The sequence below is a fragment of the Taudactylus pleione genome, unplaced genomic scaffold, assembly GCF_031769625.1.
Source record: "Taudactylus pleione unplaced genomic scaffold, aTauple2 ptg000374l, whole genome shotgun sequence".
In the NCBI taxonomy this organism is placed as follows: Eukaryota; Metazoa; Chordata; class Amphibia; order Anura; family Myobatrachidae; genus Taudactylus; species Taudactylus pleione.
Genome location: NW_028284775.1, coordinates 1,447,489 through 1,470,000, shown reverse-complemented (window position 1 = coordinate 1,470,000; position 22,512 = coordinate 1,447,489). Strand labels below are relative to the sequence as shown.

At 39.4% G+C, this 22,512-nt stretch overlaps 1 protein-coding gene across 8 annotated transcripts in view; it reads right to left on the bottom strand.

The window, feature by feature from the left end:
* KDM6A (lysine demethylase 6A) overlaps window positions 1-22,512 on the bottom strand; it is a 179,300-nt gene that overhangs the window by 53,992 nt on the left and 102,796 nt on the right. For 3 of the 8 annotated variants that reach the window (XM_088444933.1, XM_088444934.1, XM_088444940.1), the window contains 9 exons: window positions 11,896-11,989; window positions 7,208-7,334; window positions 5,803-5,901; window positions 4,916-5,135; window positions 4,258-4,392; window positions 3,672-3,827; window positions 3,191-3,280; window positions 2,268-2,372; window positions 1,364-1,759 (listed from right to left, as the gene is read on the bottom strand). In XM_088444933.1, the coding sequence (XP_088301059.1) occupies window positions 1,364-1,759; window positions 2,268-2,372; window positions 3,191-3,280; window positions 3,672-3,827; window positions 4,258-4,392; window positions 4,916-5,135; window positions 5,803-5,901; window positions 7,208-7,334; window positions 11,896-11,989 (1,422 nt within the window). The remainder of the gene's footprint in view (window positions 1-1,363; window positions 1,760-2,267; window positions 2,373-3,190; window positions 3,281-3,671; window positions 3,828-4,257; window positions 4,393-4,915; window positions 5,136-5,802; window positions 5,902-7,207; window positions 7,335-11,895; window positions 11,990-22,512) is intronic. The other 5 variants (XM_088444937.1, XM_088444939.1, XM_088444936.1 and 2 more) reach the window with 3 other exon arrangements.

Sequence of the window (22,512 nt, the reverse complement as noted above, 5' to 3'; positions counted from 1 at the left end):
TCAAGACAGGTGTTGACATTTTTTTTAAAACTGTGCTTACATACCAAATAAATCTGTAGGGAGAGAGACATTATTCCATTACATTAGGATACATGCAACCTTCTATTATAGTCACATTTCTTTAAACAGCTATGGCAAGTACCTACATGACAACACATTGACAGGTTTCTTTACTACACAAAACAAATGCAATGTATATTTATGTTGAGAATGCCTTTATATATCAAATATATCTTTTATATGCTTGTCTGCTGCTTTTTCCGCAACAGAAGCATCACAGAATGAATATGATCTAACACTACATTCACCTGTAATATTGTCTATTGGACATTATAACCTCTTAAAGGGACACAAAACAAAAAACAAAAGCAATCAATACTCTAACGTTTAGGGGTTTATTTACCAAAGTGTAGGTTTTTATAAGTGGAGTTGTTGCCCATAGCAACCAGATTCTAGCTATTCTCTTTTAGAAGGTGCTAGATAAATGATAAGTAAAATCTGATTGGTTGCTATGGGTATCAACTCCATTTCTGAAAACTTGCACTTTAGTAAATGTACAGGGCTGCAGCAACTCAAAATTGGAAATCAACCCCACCACCTTTCTGCAATTATAACAAATGTTCAAAGTAGCTAGATATGGAAACTACTGGATTCTAGAATACTTATTCAAAAGGGAAGATGCAGAAGATTCTATTGATGACCTGCCACCGTCTGCACATGACAATGTTGACATTGATCAGGGCGACATTTATCATGTAGACAATGATTAAATGTCAACATATAGTCCCTCACGGCCCAGCAGTGACTAGCCTGCTCACAAAAACTGCAGCGGTGTATTGTTTCCTAGCAGTCGTGACTAAGTTCCGGCCCTCTAGTGCCTAACCCCTTCCCAACGGCTTCAGTGGCATCTACAGTTTCGGCAGACTATACTTGCCCTATCCCAAACCCCTAAATAAACGAAAAAATTGTTAGGATTGGAAATCAAGAATGTATGTATTCTTTATCTGCTTCACATATTTTTTGTGATGCCTCGGTTTCACAAAAAATTACTTTAGTCTTTTATAAGGTATATAATTGGGTGGTGGGGTTATGTCTTCACTCTTCCTTATAAAACATAAAAGCCTGTGTATTGATCGGGTGTCCAAAAAATCAAATTTATAGAGTGGAGTCACTAAATCCACTTGACTTTTATAAACATTAATTTGTAGTGTGGAACAAATTTTCTAGTGTATGACAGGATCAAAGGGGGAATGGAAACAACTTGGAACATTAAGGAGAAAGTCTCTTACTTATTAGAGCTTGATACAAAACAGAAAAAGCAACCACATCCAGCTTTTGCCCAAAGGACAGAGAATTCAGTTACCTGAGTGGCGTTAGATAGTTGGTTTTTCCACGGCTCCTCTGCGCTGCTGGTCAGGTTTGTGCGGTTATGAGGTAGAGCGAGTGCATTTCGCTGCGGGTAAGGCACGTTTCCATTACTTCCACTTCCCGTTATATGATTATTGCCTATCAACATAGTGTCTGTACTACCCATCGTCCCTGTGGTGCTGCAGGAAACTGAGCCTGGCGGAAAGGGTCCATTAGTCACAGGCTGCACAGGGCAAGCCGAACGGATTCCAGGCTGAGTGACGTTAAGCACCCTGGTTAGCGCAACTTGTTGCTGCTGACCAGAGACTGAGTTTGTAGGCAGTGATGAGTCCGCTGTTGGCCCATTAGCAATTCCAGTAGATCGTACCTGTGCAACTCCTGTTTGTCTCATCTGTATAAGAAAGCACAACCATTATGAAGAGTTATAACTTACAGCTGTAAATGGTAAGTTATGTTCCTGGCATATGTATACTCATTAAGCTAGCTTAACCTGATAAGGCCACAAAATAAAATCTGAAGGTGTGTACACACGGGTCGATTTTTTTAACGATTTGTCGTTAACGACAAATCGCTCACAAAATCGTTCAGTATTTTCCCCAAAACGATGAACGAAAACTACAAATGCGTGCTCCCGTTTGCAGTTTTCGTTCATCGACCAAACTGGCCGTACACCCTGACGATTTTGTCAGGTTGTACATGTTCAGGGATAAGGAAGGGGCCTGGTACTGAATGAAATCGATCTGGATTTCGTTCAGTGTTTGTGCTCAGTGTCATTAACGACACTGAGCACAAACTGTCGGGGACACAGGGGACTATGTTCGTTCAGGGCGCACATTGTCCCGTGTGTACGCAGCATAAGAAATCAATACAAAATAAATACCCATCTGAGGTCCACATACCTGCTGGTGCTGCTGCATTAAGACAAACTGACTCTCCAACTGCTCCAACAACACTTTTTGTGCAGGACTTAGGTTATTCCTGTTTGCTCGTAGCTGTTCCAATTGCTAGAATTACATACGCAAATCAATCTTTTTATTTGCACATCCAAGACAGAACATGTATTATTTACTGCAACATTTAGTCATACATAATCATGAGAGAATAAGCCTTTAATCAGGTTTTGCTATGGTCAAATGTGTTTTATCTATGCTAAAATGTGAAAGGATTCTTTAGAGTTCCTTTCACAAAACATTTGTGATCCTATAATCTTTGTTGACCAAAAAGTGACACATTACATACATAACGAGAGCTGGCTAACAGAGCAATCAGAGCTGCAGGACACAACTCCATGTTATTAGTAGAGATGTGCGGTTCGGTTTTACTCTGATCTCAAAAACGGCATCATATTGGCTATTCGGCTGTCACGTGTTTTGGATAGCCAATAAGAGAAATTCGAACTTGTGATAATTTGGCGATAAGAACCGAATAAAACCGAACCCGCACATCTCTAGTTATTAGTGAACAGCATTATTTTAATATAAAATAGTGCGGTGTACACAACTACCAGTTGTCATACAGCAGGAAAAGAAATTATAGTAGATTTCCCTGCAGGTATAGCATTATTTAAGAGATCAACATCATATTCAAATGGCATATTTTTTATTTAATAACACATTTCAAATTATATCCATGCACATTTACAGGACAAAATGTAAAAAAAAAAAAAATTACAAAGACAGACTGCTAACTGATATGATTTATGAAAGTGAAAACTTTGCTTTCTTTACCATTGTAGCATCATGGATTATTAAAATGTTTTTATTTCGTAAATATCTGCTAATATAAATGTGCCAAATTCAAATGACTGGCTCAGTGCTCGTACCTGTAATTTCTGTGGGGGCCACGAATGTACTTGTTGCTGTGCTGGAGTATGTGACACAATATGGCCACCACTCCAGGCTTCAGAAGAATTCTATTCAAAAGGGAATTAACAAAACTTTTTTTACTTAAAGTCCTAGAATTTCTAATAACTGAGCAGGTTGTTAGTTTTGTTTATTTACTTAGAAAATATGGAAAATGGACAAAATAGCGAACATGCATTTAAAAAAATTAAATTATATATAGATATATATATATATATATATATATATACACATACACACATACACACCCCCACCACTATCTGGGCCTGAAATACACTACCTGCAGCACTAATGTGGTTAAATGTAGGGCTATTCAAATATGGAAAGCCTGTATAGGCTAGAATCCTAATATCTCGTATGTGATTACCCTGAATGAAGGTGATGGTTTAAAAAAAAAAAACACAGCATGAGCCACATACATTGTTTTGCCATGAAAAATACCTTTGCTGGACTAGAAGTTCTTTTCCTCTTGGCAGGACTTGAGAGTTCATCTACCTGGCTAGGAGGAATCATGTGTAGTGGCAAGGACTGCTGTGAAATTGGTGTCTGACTGAGGCCTAGTACAGATTCAGCATTCTGATGATGAGGTCTACAGGCCTAAGAATTATAAAAGAGAAAATATGGTTCTGTGTAATATGTATCAGTTTCTCTACCAGGAAAGGACGTGTTTTCTTTTAAACCACCTTTGGACAAAACAAAATACAAAAATGTGGCTCCACATACAGGATGCTGGCTCTGATTAATGAATACCAGCATAAAAATGCAAATGATGAAATGTGACGTGTGTTTTCTTTTTTTTAAATACATCGTCAATGTAGTTCAGTTTCAAAAATGACGATCCACAAAGGTTCTTAGTTGGTACCCAAAACGAGGGGAAATATGTCCTACTTTTTGGTCTCTTTATCTCTCTGTTTGCCTACAATTACACATATACAAACCAGTTTGATGCTCAAGGAAAATAAACTTGCTAAATATTGAAAGTAACTTTTAAAGCTGGGCGTTTGCAGAACATAACCCAACTTCTCACCTGCTGTGCTGAGTTCATGGCACCCTGCCTGGAGGTAAGCTCTGCGGGGATTGGTAGGCTCCATGCCTCCTCAATACTAGGAAGCAATTTAGTTTTATTCTGTAGACTACCTTGTGGAAGGTTACACAACTGAGCCTAGGAAAAATTATGTGAAAAGGAAATTTAACACAGGCCTAATTTATTACGAGCATGTCCACTACAACTTCCTAACAAGTACTGAGCGTTTTATGAAAGCAAGTTTTTAGCTTTTGGCTTTCTAGAAATATAAATAAAATAGGGTAACCAGAATATAAACCTTTGTGAGCATAAACCAAATTTGTGGAAAGATAACTCTTGCCATCTGAGAACATGAATTAAGAGTCAGGAAACACGTGTGTGGTGGTTTCTATATCTATGACAAATTAAAATGTACACAGAAAAGAATTCAGTATATGCACATTAATATGCCATAACTGAAAAAATGGGTGAAATGACTTTTGGAAGTTTCACTCCACACACGTAAGGATTGCAAGCCATGGGATATAAGGAATGCACATAGAATTACAATGAAAGCATGGCACATAAACAAACCAAGAGGTTTAACAGTCTCATCTAACATTCTTATGATATATGGACATGCTTAATGAAAACAACAATAATGAACAACTGAAATAAATACCTGCAAGTACTTAATCCGAGCTGCAAGTGCAGAGGTATTACTACAATTCTTGCTCCGTGTAGCATTTAGGTAGCATTTGATAGCATCCTGAGGCTGGTTGCAGGACTCATACAGTGTGCCTAGATCCATCCAGGCTGCAGCATGGCCATGGTCTAACTGTACAGCACAAATATAGGCCTGCAGAGCATCCATAGGCTGGTTTTGCTGCTGATATAGCACACTGGAACACACAATTAGCCAGAACATTATAAGCAGCCTTCTAATGATAGACCGCAGATTTCTTAATATGTTTTCTGCCCAGTTATAGTTGGGGCACAGAACATACAAACAACTACACATTACTACATTGACATAACCTGAGCAAATCTAACTTGCCTACTCTCCCAGAATGTCCCAAATTTGCACTGCCAAGAGAGTAGCCAAGCCTTCCCGTATCTTTAGGGAAGTGGGCTGTCCAGGTGCTAGGAGACGTGATTCGCCCAGCTACAGTACATAATGTCACAAATTTAGGCACTGTACAAGTGGGGCTACGGGAGTTATACTGTGTTATGCCCCTTACACCTTCCATCTGGTCCTCCCCCTCCGGCATATCCCAGAGGGCAATAATAAAAGTTGGCGAGCATAAACTATGATCAATATCCCACTAGTTACTGAAGAAATTAAATTCAGCACCACCAGAAAATCGGTAGTGGCAGATGCAGACTTTTCCGTATGCGTCTATAAGGAGTTTTTTAAATACAAGAGCAATATTATCATCCAGAGACGGGGTGACCCAACCATTGTTATTTTGCAGAAAGACAAAATCTACACAAAGAAATTAACAATTAAAGAAAACTTGAACTAAACACAACAGAAACTTGTAGACAAATCAAATCAATAGTACATACCCTATTGAACACCATGTGTCAGCACTCGCCTCTGACTTATCAATAGATTGCCTGTAGGATATAAAAGCATCCTGAACCTTGCCAATACTGGAATAGCACCTACCATGGAAAAAGAAAACACATTAGAAGTGCTGACAATCACAATTTAACTGGGCCTGTTATCCACTCATAACTGCACTTTTCAAAACATGAAGACCTGTTCAAAATGAAAAAAGTACTGTTGTAATTTTCTTTTTCCCCCCCTCCTGAAAGTACAAGGTATGTTTTATCAAATCTGACTTTACACTATATTTTGCAGTAACTGAGAATCTTGGAATAGACTGATAAGGACAAATAAAGGAAGAAACAGGTATCCAGGAAGCAGTAACTGCATAATATATGCAATTTATTCATAAACCGTTAATAGGTAGTAAGCAGATTTACCAAACATATTGATCTAAAGCAGGGATGGGGAACCTCAGGCCCGGGGGCCGTACAAGGCCCCCGGAATCATTTGGTCTGGCCCTCTGAGCTTTTTTCTGCTAGCCTCATCTGGCTTGAAGGGTGCCTAGAATGGCACCCTGCACCCAGAATCTATGCAACATTGCCGCCTGGAGCGTCCTTAGAACACTTCAGACTGTCACACCGCTGCACTTACAGCTCACTGGAGCATCCTCAGGATGATCTGGGCATTGCTGTAATCACCGGCGATTGTGCACCCGCCCCCATGTGATGTCACAGAGGGGGCGTGGCCTAAACCATGCCCGCAAATAATGTTATATATATATATATCAAAATGGCCCTCGTCAGAAAAAATGTTCCCCACCTCTGATCTAAAGCCTACACAGAAGTATGCTGCTGAGAAATATTTACAAAACACTTTACAGAAGCGTGATAAAAATAAAGCTAATGGCACCGTAACCACCAAAGCAAATAGCGTGACCCTTTTGCTATGAGTTGCTCACGCTGACATCCAGTAGTCACACATTTCTTGAACAATGGCCGTCAGAGTCAGAAAGACTAGCCTAGAGACAATGCAACTTATAAAGTAATCGAAGGCAGCACAATTCGCTTTATTTTATAAAATACTTTACTGAAAAATCCATATACACACACCCTAGTGCAGTGTTTGCCAAACTCGGTCCTCAAGGCACCCTGAACAGTCCAGATTTTCAGGATATCCATACTTAGGCACAGGTGACTTAATTAGAACCTCAGTTAGTTGATTATACCATCTATGCACAAGCATAGATAGCCTGAAAACCTGGGCTGTTAGGATGCCTTGAGGACAGAGTTTGGGAACCCCTGCCTTAGTGTAATATAAAGAACTCTAGTCAAGACTTGAACTAGCATGCTAGTCCATTAAATCATTCAAACACCAGAAAGTAGGTTCCTATAGACATCCAAATAAAGAAAATTAAATTACCTGCCAAGGAAATACCAGGACTGACCGGAGTTGGGGTCTGCCTCTAATGACTTCTGCAGATACTGAATTGCGTAGCTGGCCTTTGTGGCTTTATCTCCCAACTGATCAACAGTGTGATGCATCCATCCTGTGAAGGCAAATTGAATTCAGTCTCATTACCAAACTTGGCACATAACTGATGCAAAAAAAAACAGTCACTGAATACCTGACATGTCTTACACATGGATATGGTGAATACAGCAGCTCCTCAATTTATTTAAAAAAATGTTTTAAAGCATTTAATTTGCATCACAGCTAGGTTAAACAAGAGAACTGTAAAATTATGTTTCAATTTAACACCAGAAAGTGCACCAGGGTTGCACAATGTCAGGTCATCAATACCTGCTGTGAAAAGGTGTGTAATCATTAACAGGTGCACAAGATGGTACAGATTTGCCCTCCCCAAAAGACAAGAACACAGTGACATTACATTAAACCTAAAATATCCATGTCTTGGTGAATGTTTAGCAATACTATAGAGAAGTGGATCCCAGACTGGGTGCCGTGGTACCCTGTGGTGCCTCAGGGCACTTGCAGGGGTGCCTTGGGTTGGTGGTCCAGTACCAAATAAAATAATATTTAGTCAGTGTGATTGGCAGTCATTAGCGCTGATTTTGCCTATAAAACACATGTGGACAAATATAAGCGCAGCCCTATCAACCACCACATAACTGAACCTAAGGGTGACATATAAGCACAATTTACTTCATTTAATTTTTGCTGAATTTCTAAATTTTTGCCCAGAGGTGCCGTGGGAAAAATGCTGATACTCTAGGATGCTGCGATTCGAAAAAGTTCCGGAACCACTGCTATAGAGTCAAAGTGGCTTACTTTATTAATGTAATAGCTTTCACATCTGTTAGCAGCATATACATTGCTTGTTTAATATACTAAACCAGTGGTTCCCAAACTGTGTGCCGCGGCACCCTGGGGTGCCTCGGGATACTTGCAGGGGTGCCTCAGGTTGGTGGTCCAGCACCAAATCAATTTTTTTATGGTCAGTATAGTGTAAATATGTGGACAAACAGAAGTACAAACCTGTCCACCACATAACTGAACCTAGGAATGACAGGTAAGCACAATTTACTTCACTTTACTACTTCACTACATTTTTTTCTGAATTTCTCAACAACAAACATTTGGCTTAGGGTGCCGTGAAAACAATACTGATACTCTATGGCGCCATGATTCAAAAAAGTTTGGGAACCACTGTACTAAACAAATTACATCACTAGGTCATTTATCCTGCAGCTCACAAATACATTTTACATTTAAGAAGAGCAAACCTTAGGATGGTTAAACAGGTTATAGGACTACACGTAAGGTGGGCATCTTCACTTGCCAGAAATCACAAATTCAGGGTCAGAGATGATAAAGTCTATGGGTCTCTGAAACTCTTGCTCATCAGGAAGGGAATTTATTACAAGACTGTTCCAATTGGTCCCTCCCCATTGAAGCACCTGAATGGTAGACACTTTCCACAGATTAAGTTTTTATTTCCTCTTTCAGGTCTCAAGGTGCATACACACGTAACGATTTTGTAACCAAATATTGATTGTCAGATTATCTGTAAGATTTTCCCGTGAAAAGTGAACGAAGTTTTGATGTTTAATGAACGATTTTTACAATGAACGAAAAATGTTCCTTCCCTTAATGAAAATAGTTATGTTGGACAGTCTGAAATTAACTACAAAACGGTAGCACGCTTGAACGATTTTCGTTCATTGTTATAACTCAAACTGAACGAATTTTTGAACGATTGAATGACGACGTCGTTAGTTAAATCGTTCAAAAAATCGTTACGTGTGTACGCACCTTTACACTTAGAATTGCCTGTATTTTTTTTTTATTATTATTTACAACATGCTTTAAAATTCCCACGACCATTTACTTATCATAGGGTTTGGGAAAAAAAAAAAAAAAAAACCCCCGTTTTTTTTTTTGTTTAAACCAGTTTTTTTGCATTAATGTTTAAATGAAAAAAAAAATATGAATTTTGCTATGTATTAGAAACCTTGATCAATCAGGTTTTAATGCTTTCTAACATAACAAACCAAAGTTATTAGGGTTTGATGTGATTTGACATCTTTCAGTAAAACCAAGTTTAGACTAAACATAATTAAAACATGCAAAAGCACTTTTCAGAGAAACACACACACACACACACACAAAAAAGAAGTTAAGGCAGAGGCTCTTAAAGTCCGCCATTACAGTCCACGTTTTAGGGATATCCATGCTTGAGCACAGGTGACTTAATTAGTACCGCAATCCATTTGATTTAACCATCTGGACTCAAGCTTGGATATCCCTAAAACGTGGACTCTAATGGTGGACTTTGGGAACCTCTGAGTTAAGTATTAGAACTGGAAATGTCACTGGCATTAAACATTTTGAATAATAACACTAGTTTATAGGCCTTCTCAGTTACCAGTCTGTTTCGAAGCTTCAAATGAACTAAACCGAAAGAAGAAAAAATACTTTCTACACTAGCTGAAAAATGCTTGAACAGTCAGAAGTTATTTAATAATGGGAAATACATTAGGGTTAACTTTTTTTCAATTACGCTTTTGTTTGCTCTTCCACCATTCAGAAGATGATACTTGTGACACCACAGAGACCAAAGCTGCATACACACGTAAAGATTTTCTGTCCAACCATCCAACTAGTTGATTGGTTGGAATGAAAATCTGGTAAGGTATGAAAGCAAATAACAACCAGCAATTTGCTCCCAAACGCCGGAAAATGGACAAAACCATTTTCTGGCATTTAGTAGCAGATTGCTGATTGTCATTTGCTTTCATACCTTACCAGATTTTCATTCCAACCAATCAACTAGTTGGATGGTTGGACAGAAAATCTTTATGTGTGTATGCAGCTTAAGTCTTTCTTTCTAGCACTCATCTCAATAGGACTGAAGGTTTTGAATTGAAATACAAAGGTAAACATGGAGATTAAACCATGAGGTGTTTCTCTGTGTATTGCCTGTTTTATGTGTTGGTGTTTACTCTTTAAGATTGAGAATGTTAGCTGTGTTTTTTTTATCTGCCCTTTGGGATTGATGGGGGAAGAAGTCTTAGCTTTACGCCAGGCAGATTTAGCAACTCTCTTATCTGATTCATCCTCCCTATATCTCTGTAGTGTGTCTGATTTACTGCATTGGTTCAGCTTACTCAGATAAAGACCACATGCAACAAGAATGTGGAATAATACCAGTTATGGCGTTGTGCCTGTAGTCACAGCAAAATGATAATTAATAAAAAAGGGTGTTTTTAAAAATAAAAAAAACATTTGGTTTAAACCAGCCAACCCTGACTTATCGATATTAGAAAATTAGTGAAGGAGCATTTTATTGAGCAAAAATATTATCTATACTTTAGTACAAGCAGCAACAGCAAAGCTGGGCATGTTTTAAGAATTGGCATAAACATTTCACTGACAACATCCTTTCTACACTGGGACCTGTCCCCCACTAAGGCAGCCAGTGGTGTAGAAGTTGTTTGGTACGTGTATGTCTAGCATGGATGCACCTAGCATCCAATTTTTAGTATAACGCCACACCCTGCCCATTTTTCAGTTGAGAGTGCCATGCTGATTGGATAATGTCACACTACTCCCGATTTGACAAGGAGGAATTGGCGTTTGCCTCCTGTACTCTGGCAGGTGGCGCTAAAGACTGGACACCCACCCTGCCTGTACTCATCTCTTGCCTCTGACTTGCTGACGGGGTTTGGGGACAGTGGGGTGAAAGCCAGGCCTAGGCTGCACAGTATGAATTGTGTGTTTTTTGAGTCTCCTCTGACCCGTCTGGAAACGTGGCTTGGCGGATCTAGGAAGAAGGTATGAGCGCTAACACATTGCCGGCCTCTCTGTGTTTGTGTAGAAGAGACTGTATATACAGCACCTGGAGGTAGACATACATCAGTATACCCTGTAACTAGAGAAATGCATTGGGGCACTTCTTTAGGGCATATTAGGACTTGTGGACATAACTGGATGGCAGAATATACATTGTGGGTATTACTTCTATATAACATATTAAGCATTGTGGGCAATGAAAATAATTGAACTAGCATTGGAGACATATACTAATTAATATATAAAGAACACAAAAAAAAGTTAAATGGAAGAGTTTAAATATTACATATACTACAACCAGATATTTCTGCTTTAGCAGCACAACTCATCTAAAATTTTGCCCTTTAAAATCAACATGTGTCCTCCTCAGTGATCAGCACCCTCCCGATAATATCCTAGAGTGAGCACTGAATAAGCTAGATTGAGAAAGCAAGCTGCAATCTGTATCCCAATGCATCACATATTACATATAATGTAGTGCTACATTTACTTCACATACTATACATTTATGTTTTAAAATATAAACCAAAGCACCAACTATTTGCACAGGTCTTTTTTTTATCAGAAATGTCCTCATATTCATCTCTTAGCATGCCAGCAAACAGATATTTACTCTGACACGTCCCTCAAAAACACTATTAACGTCCAGGAAAGCAGATGCTGTGAGAAACAGAAAAAAATGAGTGCCTACCTAAGGTGCATACTGAACATGTATCCCTAGCAGCAAACAAAGCTTACAAACTCCAAGGGATGACAACTGCCTTAAGAGATAAACGCAAAAAGTAATTCCATACCTAACTGCTGTAACACAGTTGCTTTTACTTGAGTAGGAAGGTTTTCAGTCTGTAGAAGTTGTTCATATGCTTCTTTTGCAGAATGGTACTTTCTCTGTTAACAAAAAAATGTTGTATAAATGATCTAGTAAAACAAATCATACTTCAACACCTCTCATTAAAGCCAGACAGAATATATATACAGCATTTATATAGCCTTTTATGTTGTCAGCCATTATTACAAAGTGTGACATGCTTTTCATATTGCAGCTATAACACAGGGTGTGTATACACAGGGCCGTAACTAGGGTGGTGCAACATGTTCCACGGCACAGGGCATCGGGCGCTGCTCGGGTCTGTCAACTTTCTGTTTATAATCACTCTCAGTTGTATATTCCTTTTTTTTTTTTATCCCTGGCATCTCCTGGCCGGCCCCATCTTCTCCCTGGCCGACTCCCCAAGCACCTTCAGCCACATCATCTTATTTAAGATACACATTTAAAAACACTGTCACAACAGAGACTCAAATCTATCACCTCTCACATGAGGCTATCTGCCACAGATTTCTGATGGCAGCTCTGAACACAGCCACTGACACCCGACCCAAGTGTTACCAGCACACTTGGAGTACCTTTGCTGGCAAGTGTACCATACACTGGTCTCCCAGCCGCTGTTATTTGCTGCATATACAGCATTATTTTATACCTCCAGGCTTTTGCATGGCTGTTCTGATAGACAAAAAACACTGCTATAGGTGCAGCTTCTCTGCTACATCTAGAACTGGTGAGTTATATTGCATAATTGTGTATTGTCACTGCAGCCATTGGATTCACTATTTGGTAGTGGCACCTGGATCCAGTGGGTACAATGGGATTGGTACCACTTCTTCATTGCAGGACAAAATCAGATTTCTCATGCCCTTTTCCCATGAGGCCACACCCCTTTTTTAGGCACACGTCTTTTGTCCCGATTTGAAAAATTAGGGGGCACCGATGTATGGATGGATATATAAACACACACACACAAACACATAAGGCACTAAAGGCAATGTACATAGTTATACAGACGCTGAAGCCCAGGCCATTTTGTTCAAGGACCAGTGGCCGGTTGATGATAAAGCCCAGGGCATAGATGAATTAACACAACCATATTTAAAATTGAAGAAACGTGAAATCAATTTTCTTCTGCATGGCATTTCTTTATCAGAATACTTCAGAGACCAAATGATCCCACGTGGCTTCAGGGTCCGTAATATGCCCACTATTGGGCGCTACAATCCGGCCTTTTGCAAGAAATGGATCGGCATATTAAAATAAATGTAGCATGGATTTAATGCTCTTAGTGATTGCTGAGGCCAGTAGGGAACTTAAATTTACTAAAGACGAGATGGCATTTTAATCACAACATAAAGTGACTCTGGAACAAGAGGGCAGTAGAGATTGGATTAAAAAAAATAGAACAACAGTGTGATAATTATCGCCGTGATTTAATTAAATGTAAGAAAAATAAACACTTAGTGATTAATGATCATGAAGAAAACCGCGTATACCGGTGGCTCATGGGGTCTGATGTACGACCAGGTACCCAGGCGCCTTATCGAGAGAGGGCCAGTTGGAGAAAACGCAGGGAGAATCAAACGAGGGATGTTCATGCTTCTAATAGTGATAGCGACTTTGCCATCAGAGATTCGGATGACACTTCTGAGCCTACTGGTACCAGTCCCTTTAGGCGAGACTATCAATCCTCCGGCAGAACCGGTGACAAGAGGCCGCCCACCAAAACCAAAGACAGAAAAGGGCAGCCCTCCAGAAAGAAAATCTGATATATAATCTTTCTTCTCGCAGCCTATCACCCGAGGAAATACAAGTTCTAATCAAAGGCTTGTCATTTGTCCCCACTTCCTACCATGACGAATTCACCTGGCAACTAGATGCCCATCGATTTTCCCGTAAACTACGCCTGCAGGAAGTCATTCAAGATAAACCATCCACCAGTACCTTGGAGCCACACAATTTCATCACATCACGTAGTTGTTCTAATTTTGATCCCCAATCCTCCAATGCCTCATTAAAAACTTCCACTAGGCTTGTTGATGAAGCAGTGTCAATAGTCTATATACATCCATCCCCCATCAGGAAGGCCTTGCAGCAACACAACTTCTTACTCAAGGAACAAGCCTCTAATATTGATATCGATCTCTTTATGACCCTTCTACAACTCACGCTTACCCGCAATTACTTCCTATACGATGGATCTTTTTATCAACAACTTCGCGGCTGTGCCATGGGCAGTAACGTCGCCCCCTCATATGCAAACATCTACATGTTTAAAGAAGAACACCACATGTTTTTTGACGACATTGCCATTTCGGGTGAGATATTGATGTATTGTAGATATATCGATGACTTGTTCCTATTATGGACGGGAGGTGAAGAGTAACTTAAGGCTTGATGGTCCGGATTAATAATCGGGACTCTACAGTGGACACACCATTAGTTATCTTGATTTACAAGTTACAGTTGATAATGGCCAAATACGTACAGATGTATATAGTAAACCCACTTATAGAAACACACTACTTCTGGCTAGTAGTCACCATCCCAAACCACTTAAACAAGGCCTCCCCAAATCACAGATGCTGAGGGTTTCCAGAATCTCAAGTGACCCTTTGAACACTCGCCTTGAACTTGATAAAATCATTGACAAATTTGTGCCTAAAGGATATGATCTGGGGATGTTGAAGCGCCAGAAAGAAGAAGTTCTCCAAATTACTAGAGAGGAATTATTACATCCATCAATCAAGCCACATAGGGATATCATCCCTTGGAAACAGCGATTCCAAACTTCCAGCCCAGTGGTTCAACGTGCTAGTCGAGCACTCTGGCCTATTATTACCACTGATAAAGACTTACCAGGCCTTTGTAATAAAAAACCGATGGCCTGTTACACTAGGGGCCGTAACATAAGAGATATAGTGGTGCACACTGATATTACAGGATTTGCTCATCCAGATAGACCGCCAGTTTCATTTATACAGAGACCCCCAGGATGTTATAAGTGCTTACACTGCACTACATGCCAACACATGTTAATTGGCAATTCCTTTAAACACCCACATAAGGATAAAAAGAACCACATCGTTTTGTGCTGAACTGTTTGTCTACATTTGCCATTTATGTGATTATGTGTTCATGTGGACTTTATTACATTGGCAAAACAATCCGGACCATCAGAGAAAGAATGGCGTTACACAGGTCAGCAATTAAACTAGCCCTGAACAGGGGCTTTTCAGAACAACCAGTAGCCCGACACTTCCTGGAATCAGGACATTCATTGTCTTCACTTAAACATATGGTCATTGACCAGATACCCAGTTCCATCAGGGGAGGGGACCATGAAAATAATTTATTGCGCCTGGAGGCACGCTGGATTTATGAACTAGACCCCATTGCACCCTGTGGACTTAATGGGAAAATTAATTGGAAAGCTTTATAGTTAACTACTTATGCTATTTACAATACTCTCTTGGTCCACAACTTATTTACTAGTTCATTTATTGATACCTGTGGTGATGCCTTTATTTCTCCTACATAGAACAGTTCATGGTCCTTATTCAGTGTTTTTCTGCATCTATCGTTTCTTTATTCTATATATCACATGCAGGGCAAAGTGTCCTTGTGGCTTGCTTGAGATTCTGTGTTTATATGATGCATTCTTTGACTATTCACATTGCCTGTTAGTATTCATGTACTTTATTTAATGTCCATGTACACGTGATCATTGTTGTGATTATTAATGTACACGTGTCCTTTGTGCCACTCTAGTGGACAGCAGTGGGCTACCTGATATAGACATTATATAGATGTGCCTGATTGTACCATTCTTGAAAGTATCATGTCCTTTTCCTTATAGACATCACCGCAGTCTGTTTAGCAGACCGTGGTTGCCAAGCCCAGTTGCGATTGCTTGGCAACCTTGTCGCGGCGGGCTGACGTCATCGCGACGGGACCCCGGCGCGGACGCGTTCTGCCCGGTCTGCTTCAGACCAGTATCTTTCACCTCCTACTTAAGGTGAGTGTTATTTACATGTCTTGTTTGTCACTTTTGATGTCAGTACTGTATATTTGGCTGCCTTGATAAAAGAGCGCAGCTCTGAAACGTCGGCAAGAGTATTGCCAAATATATATCTTTTTACAGCAATTAATTTGGAGTGCCACAGTTTTGTTTCTTGGTGTATATATATATATATATATATATATATATATATATATATATATATATATTAGGGATGTGCAGGCTCGGTTCTACTCGGTTCCGTTCGGTTCTTTTTACCGAATCTTATTGGCTATCCAAAACTCGTGACAGCTGAAACCCAATAAGATCCGGCAAAAAGAACCGAACGGAACCGAGTAGAACCGAGCCTGCACATCCCTAATATATATATATATATATATATATATATATATATATATATATTTACACACACACACAGTGCATTGCAAAAGTATTCACCCCCCTTGACTTTTTACCTTTTTTGTTACATTACAAGCTGTAATTTTTTTTTTATCTGAATTTTATGTGATGGATCTGCACAAAATAGTCTATTTCGTGAAGTGAAATGAGAAAAATATATATAAAAAAAGAATCTTTATAAATAAAAATTCTGAAAATTGGCATGTGCATATGTAATCGCCCCCTTTGCTATGAAGCTCCTCAAAAGTTCTGGTGCAACCAATTACCTTCAGAAGTCACATAAGTGAAATGAAGTCCACCTGTGTGAAATCTAAGTGTCACATGATCTGTCAGTATATAAACACCTTTTCTGAAAGGCCCCAGATGCTGCAACAGCACTAAGCAAGTCAGGGACAAATTTGTTAAGAAGTACAATTCTGGGTTGGGTTATATAAAAAAAAAAATATCCAAATCTTTGATGGTCCCCCGGAGCACCATCAATCCATCATCATCAAATGGAAAGAACATGGTACCACAACAAACCTGCCAAGAGAGGACTTCCCACAAAAAAACTCAGACCGGGCAAGGAGGGCATTAATCAGAGCGGCAGCACAGAGACCAAAGGTAACCCTGAAGGAGCTGCAGAGTTCCATAGCAGATCTGGTGTATCTGTGCATGTGACCACAATAAGCCGTACACTCCACAGACCTGGGCTTTATGGAAGAGTGGCCAGAAAAAAGCCATTACTTAGTGATAAAAATAAGAAAACACGATCTGAGTTTGCCAAAAGGCATGTGGGCGACTCCCCAAATGTATGGAGGAAGGTGCTCTGGTTAGATGAGACTAAAATTTTACTTTTCGGCAACCAAGGAAAACGCCATGTCTGGTGCAAAACCAACACATCCCATCACCCCAAGAACACCATCCCCACAGTGAAAAATGGTGGTGGCAGCATCATGCTGTGGGGATGTTTTTCAGCAGCAGGGACTGGGAAACTGATTTAAGTTGAGGGAAAGGTGGATGGTGTTAAATACAGGGATATTGTTGAGCAAAACCTGTTTGTCTGCCTGTGATTTGAGATGGAGGTTCACCTTCCAGCAGGACAATGGCCCGAAGCATATTGCGAAAGCAACACTTGAGTGGTTTATGGGGAAACATTTAAATGTGCTGGAATGGCCTAGTCAAAGCCCAGATCTCAATCCAATTGAGAATCTGTGGTCAGACTTGAAGATTGCTGTTCACAAGCGGAAACCATCCAACATGAAGGAGCTGGAGCAGTTTTGCCTTGAGGAATGGGAAAAAATCCCAGGGGCAAGATGTGGCAAGCTCATAGAGACTTACCCAAAGCAAATTGCAGCTGTAATTGCCACAAAAGATGACTGGTCAAAGTACAGACTTTAGGGGGGTGAATAGTTATGCACGCTGAGGTTTTCTGCTATGTTGTCCTAAATGTTGTTTGGAATGAAATGATGCGCACCTTCAAACAATCAATTCTAATTACAGGTTATGAAAAATGCAAAGGGGGGGTGAAACTTGCACTCTCACCTACTAAATACGCCACCGGGGGGGGGGGGGGGGGTGCCACTAGAATCCAACAGATTCAAATAATATATCAAATAGATTTTGTTCATTATCTATGAACAAGGGCACTCTCCAAAGTAATTTTTTCAAAACTAGTAATTTTTTATTTGGGCTTATTATCACCACATTGTTGCTTTACATTATCATATGCATTGAATAATGTCTTTATGTCAACATTTTGGTTCTACGTGAACCTTCTTCAGGACATTTTAACCAATGAAACATCTGTTGCAAACAAATATCATAAGAACAACAGTCTCAATGTGTCCTATCATCATACATGGCAGATACTACCAAACACCTATATATCCAGTCACAAGTGTCGACTTGCATGGCATTTCATTAAGTGATTATTTCAAAACTAAAAAAATCCCCAGACAATTTAGGATTAAAAACTGTCCTACTATTGGTCGGTATGATCCAGCATTTGCAAAAAGTGGATTGCAATATTGAATAAGTGTTCCTTTGATCTACTTTTGCTGGTGATAGAACAATAAAAAAAAAAAAAAAAAAGAGTTATTAAAGATTGTGGATAAGATCAATAAGTTTGAGGTATCCCACCTACCTTTGTTGCAGGCGGATAAAGAGGTTGATTGGTTGGAGAAATTGAATAATCAGATCAGTAAATATAGGCATGATTTAATTAAATTCAAGGAGGAGAAATACAAAATGTTGAAATGGACTATGAGAAGCATCAGGTATATCGTTGGTTGTCTGGTGGACAAACTGATTTTTGGAGGAGAAAACCTTTCTTTAGAAGAAATCAATCTAAGGTCCTTGTGGATACAGATTCATCACAAGATTTTTATAGTACCAGTGACACCGATGCCCCCAAATTTAGCTCGAGAAGATTACCATCTGGCCCTTTAGGGGTTACTACACGTACCCGAAACCCCATGGCACCCGGCACTATACCAGACGAGGTGGACAAAATAAATGAGAGAAAACATGGCAAAAAACACCATTGCCCAGGAGGAGGTAATATTCAAGTTATCCTCACATATTCTCACGAAGAGCAAAATTAGCCTACTGAATAAGGGGCTTTCATTCATACCATCGAATACATTCGATGACTTCAAATGGCAAATAGGTTTAATCTGCATAGACGTTTAGAATTGAAAGAATTCTTTAATAAAAGTACACAAATGGTGGAAGTCAGGGATAAAGTTCAAGACAAATTGAAGAAATTAAGTGTTAAATCTACTTTTGACCCCCAATCAACCAATGCTTCAATTAAAACTTTTCTCCGGACTCGTGAAGTGACAGAAAGCTAAGGAAAAGGTGCCAATGCATTCGAATTTATCTAGTTTGTAGAGACAAGCATTACATTGTCTGGCTAACAAAAATATAACTATTCGACCTACCAATAAGGGTGGAAGCATTGTGTTACAGGATACATCAGACTATGTTCACGAGATTCTACGCCAGTTAGGCAATACAAATGTCTATCAGAAATTAAGTGATGATCATACACAAAACTTTAAAAAGGAATTGTCTGAATTATTGACATTGGCAAAAAATGCATCCTTAATCAATGAGGAGTTATCTATCTTATTCCCCCAGTGTCCCATTACTTCTATTATTTATACGCTCCATAAGATACATAAGGGTATCCCTCCTTCCGGCCAACCTATTATCTCGGCGAGAGGCTCATTGCTCCAACCTACTTCAATGTTGTTAGATTCAATTCTACAACCCTTGATTCAGAGAAAACCACAATTCCTGTTGATACTACGTTGTTAAATAAGTTGCAGGAAATCAAATTAGATCTTTCAGATATATGGTTTATAACTGTTGATGTATCAAATCTATACACGGTGATTCCCTATAGTGATGAATTATATGCAGTTAGAAAACTTCTTTTGGAGGATAGTGGTTTGGATCCATGTCATGTTGAGATTTACATTCAATTGCTTGAACTCATTCTTACTAAAAACTTTTTTGTTCGATGGTGTTTATTATCAACAAAAAAACGGTTGTGCTATGTGCTCCTCAGTGGCCCCGGTTTATGCAAATGCATATATACGTTTCAGATCTAGGAAGATGTGTTTTTTTTAGTAGGGATGAGATAACTTGCAAAATTGTTTTCTTCATATGCTTCATTGACTATTGTTGATTTTATGGAAAGGACCACAACAGATGTTTATTGATTTTATGAATGTTCATAATCTGACCCAACTGTCCGGTGAACTTTACATAAATCATGAGCCAGGAAAGTATTGACTTTCTTGACATTAGGATTGGTAAAGATAATGGTAATATAACTGCAATATTTTCTAAATCAACTGATAGAAACACACTTTTGCAATATCAGAGTTGCCACCGTACGAGTTTAAAACTTGGGGTGCCTTATTCTCAAATGATCCAGGTTCTTAGGATCAATAGTGATTAAGAAAGGCAGTTACCCAAATTGATAATTTCATTAAAAAAAAATTGAGAATCGTGGTTATAATAGACAACATCTTGAAACCACTAAACAGAGAGTTCTAAGTTTGAATAGAGAGCAATTGTTAGGCAAAAGGAAAAACAAACATTAGGAAGATAAATTCACATGGGGATCTGAATATAACACTCTTTCCCCTGATATCAATAAAGCATCCAAAAAATGATGGCCCCTAATTTCATCAGATCCCGATTTGGGATTGGGTGATACTGATTTAATGCCATGTTACTCTAAGGCTAGAAATTTTCACGACATCTTAGTGAAAACAAATTTTAGCTCAAAAAATGTATGAGGCCATAAACATTTTTTATCACTTAAACAGAATGGATGGTTTAAATGTCGATGCGTTACGTGTAAATTTTTGATTCAGGGCAGACCAGAGGTCCCTTTTGGTATCTATTTTCATTATATCTGGTATTTTGAGGACCTACATCCCCTTTTTTCGGTGTTGTCTAATATGAACTAATCCATTATCTATGGTTTTGATAGATTGGATGATGCTCTGAATCATTGGGTGAATCTACTTGTAGATATTAAATATAAAGTAACAATCTTTTCAGCTTCCATAAGTTCATTATTAATTTGTTTAATAATATTGTGAGTTGCATACAGAATTAGTGTAAGTGACCCATTTGGATTGGCGATTGGGAATCATTCATTTAGTTTATTTAATATGGCTCAGCAATAGATTTAGGTCTGTTTAAAATATTCTCTGCGTTTGTCATGAGGATTTATAGATTGTTTCATTAACATCCGAGAAGTGGGGCATAATGTATTATTGATAAATGTGGACATTTAGTATACAGTTATTTATGTTGAAAAATACATTATTCTATTTTTCTCTGACAGTTTGCTATTGTTTTTGGTTGCTTAGTGATGGGATTGTTATTCATGTCATGTGGAGTGCGCTGCCCCGGGGCGCCGAACCTGTGGATTTACACGTGGTGTCTGGTGGTATATTAAGGTAGGATGTAATAAAATTTTGTACATTTTGAAAACAGTTTGGTTTATAAACTGAAACGTCGATGCTAAAGCCAGGTTTTTTGTATGTAGTTTTTTGTACTGGAGTGCCGCACCTTTGGAGATATATATATATTAGTGTTGATTCAAAGGGAGGGCTGACAGCCGTCGCCCGTAGCACTGGCCCCTGGATGGCGCTACAGAGTCCCAATAGCAAAACTAAATGAATAAATAAATAAAGAATGTCTCTAAGAGACATCCTTCTGTTACATAGTATTGACGGAGGCAGCGGATCTCATCAGCCGCCTCTTGCTATCCTCAACCCCACTGTGGCTCTTCACAGCTGTCTGGGCTGTATAGAGGGGTCAGTAATGCAGTGTAGGGTATAGAGTAGTGGTTCCCAAACTGTGCGCCGTGTACCCTGGGATGCCTTGGGACACTTGCAGTGGTGCCTCAGGTTGGTGGTCCAGCACCAAATCAAATTATTTATGGTCAATGTAATGTAAATATGTGGACAAACAGAAGCACAAACCTGTCCACCACCACATAACAACCTATGGATGACATGTAAGCACAATTTACTTCACTTTATAAAAAATAATTCTAAATTTCTCAATAACAAACTTTTGGCTTAGGGGTGCTGTGAAAAATGGGATTTTGGTACCTACCGGTAAATCCTTTTCTCTGATTCCACAGGGGACACTGGAGGTGCTTACGCTGGGGTATAGAGGCGTGGATAACTCGAGCCGGCACTTTAAATAATTTAGAAGTGTGAAGCTCCTCCCCCTCTATGCCCCATCAGCCCTCAGCCCAAGCGGAGTAAGAAAAGGAGAGAAGAACACACAACTATCATACAACATACAGAACAAGCCGAACAGGCAGGCAAAGAGCGCAGAGGTGGGCGCCCAGTGTCACCTGTGGAATCAGAGAAAAGGATTTACCGGTAGGTACCAAAATCCCATTTTCTCTTTCATCCACTAGGGGACACTGGAGGTGCTTAACGCTGGGGATGTCCCAAAGTTTTCCCCCACGGGCGAGAGCGCTCTGAGGCGCCTGCAGAACTAGGCGGCCAAACCGGGATGCCGAAGAAAAACCTATCAAATCTGTAAAACTTGACAAACATGTGAACTAAAGACCAAGAGGCCGCACGGCACAATTGTGACGTGGAGGCTCCTCTACCGGCCACCCATGACGCACCCACA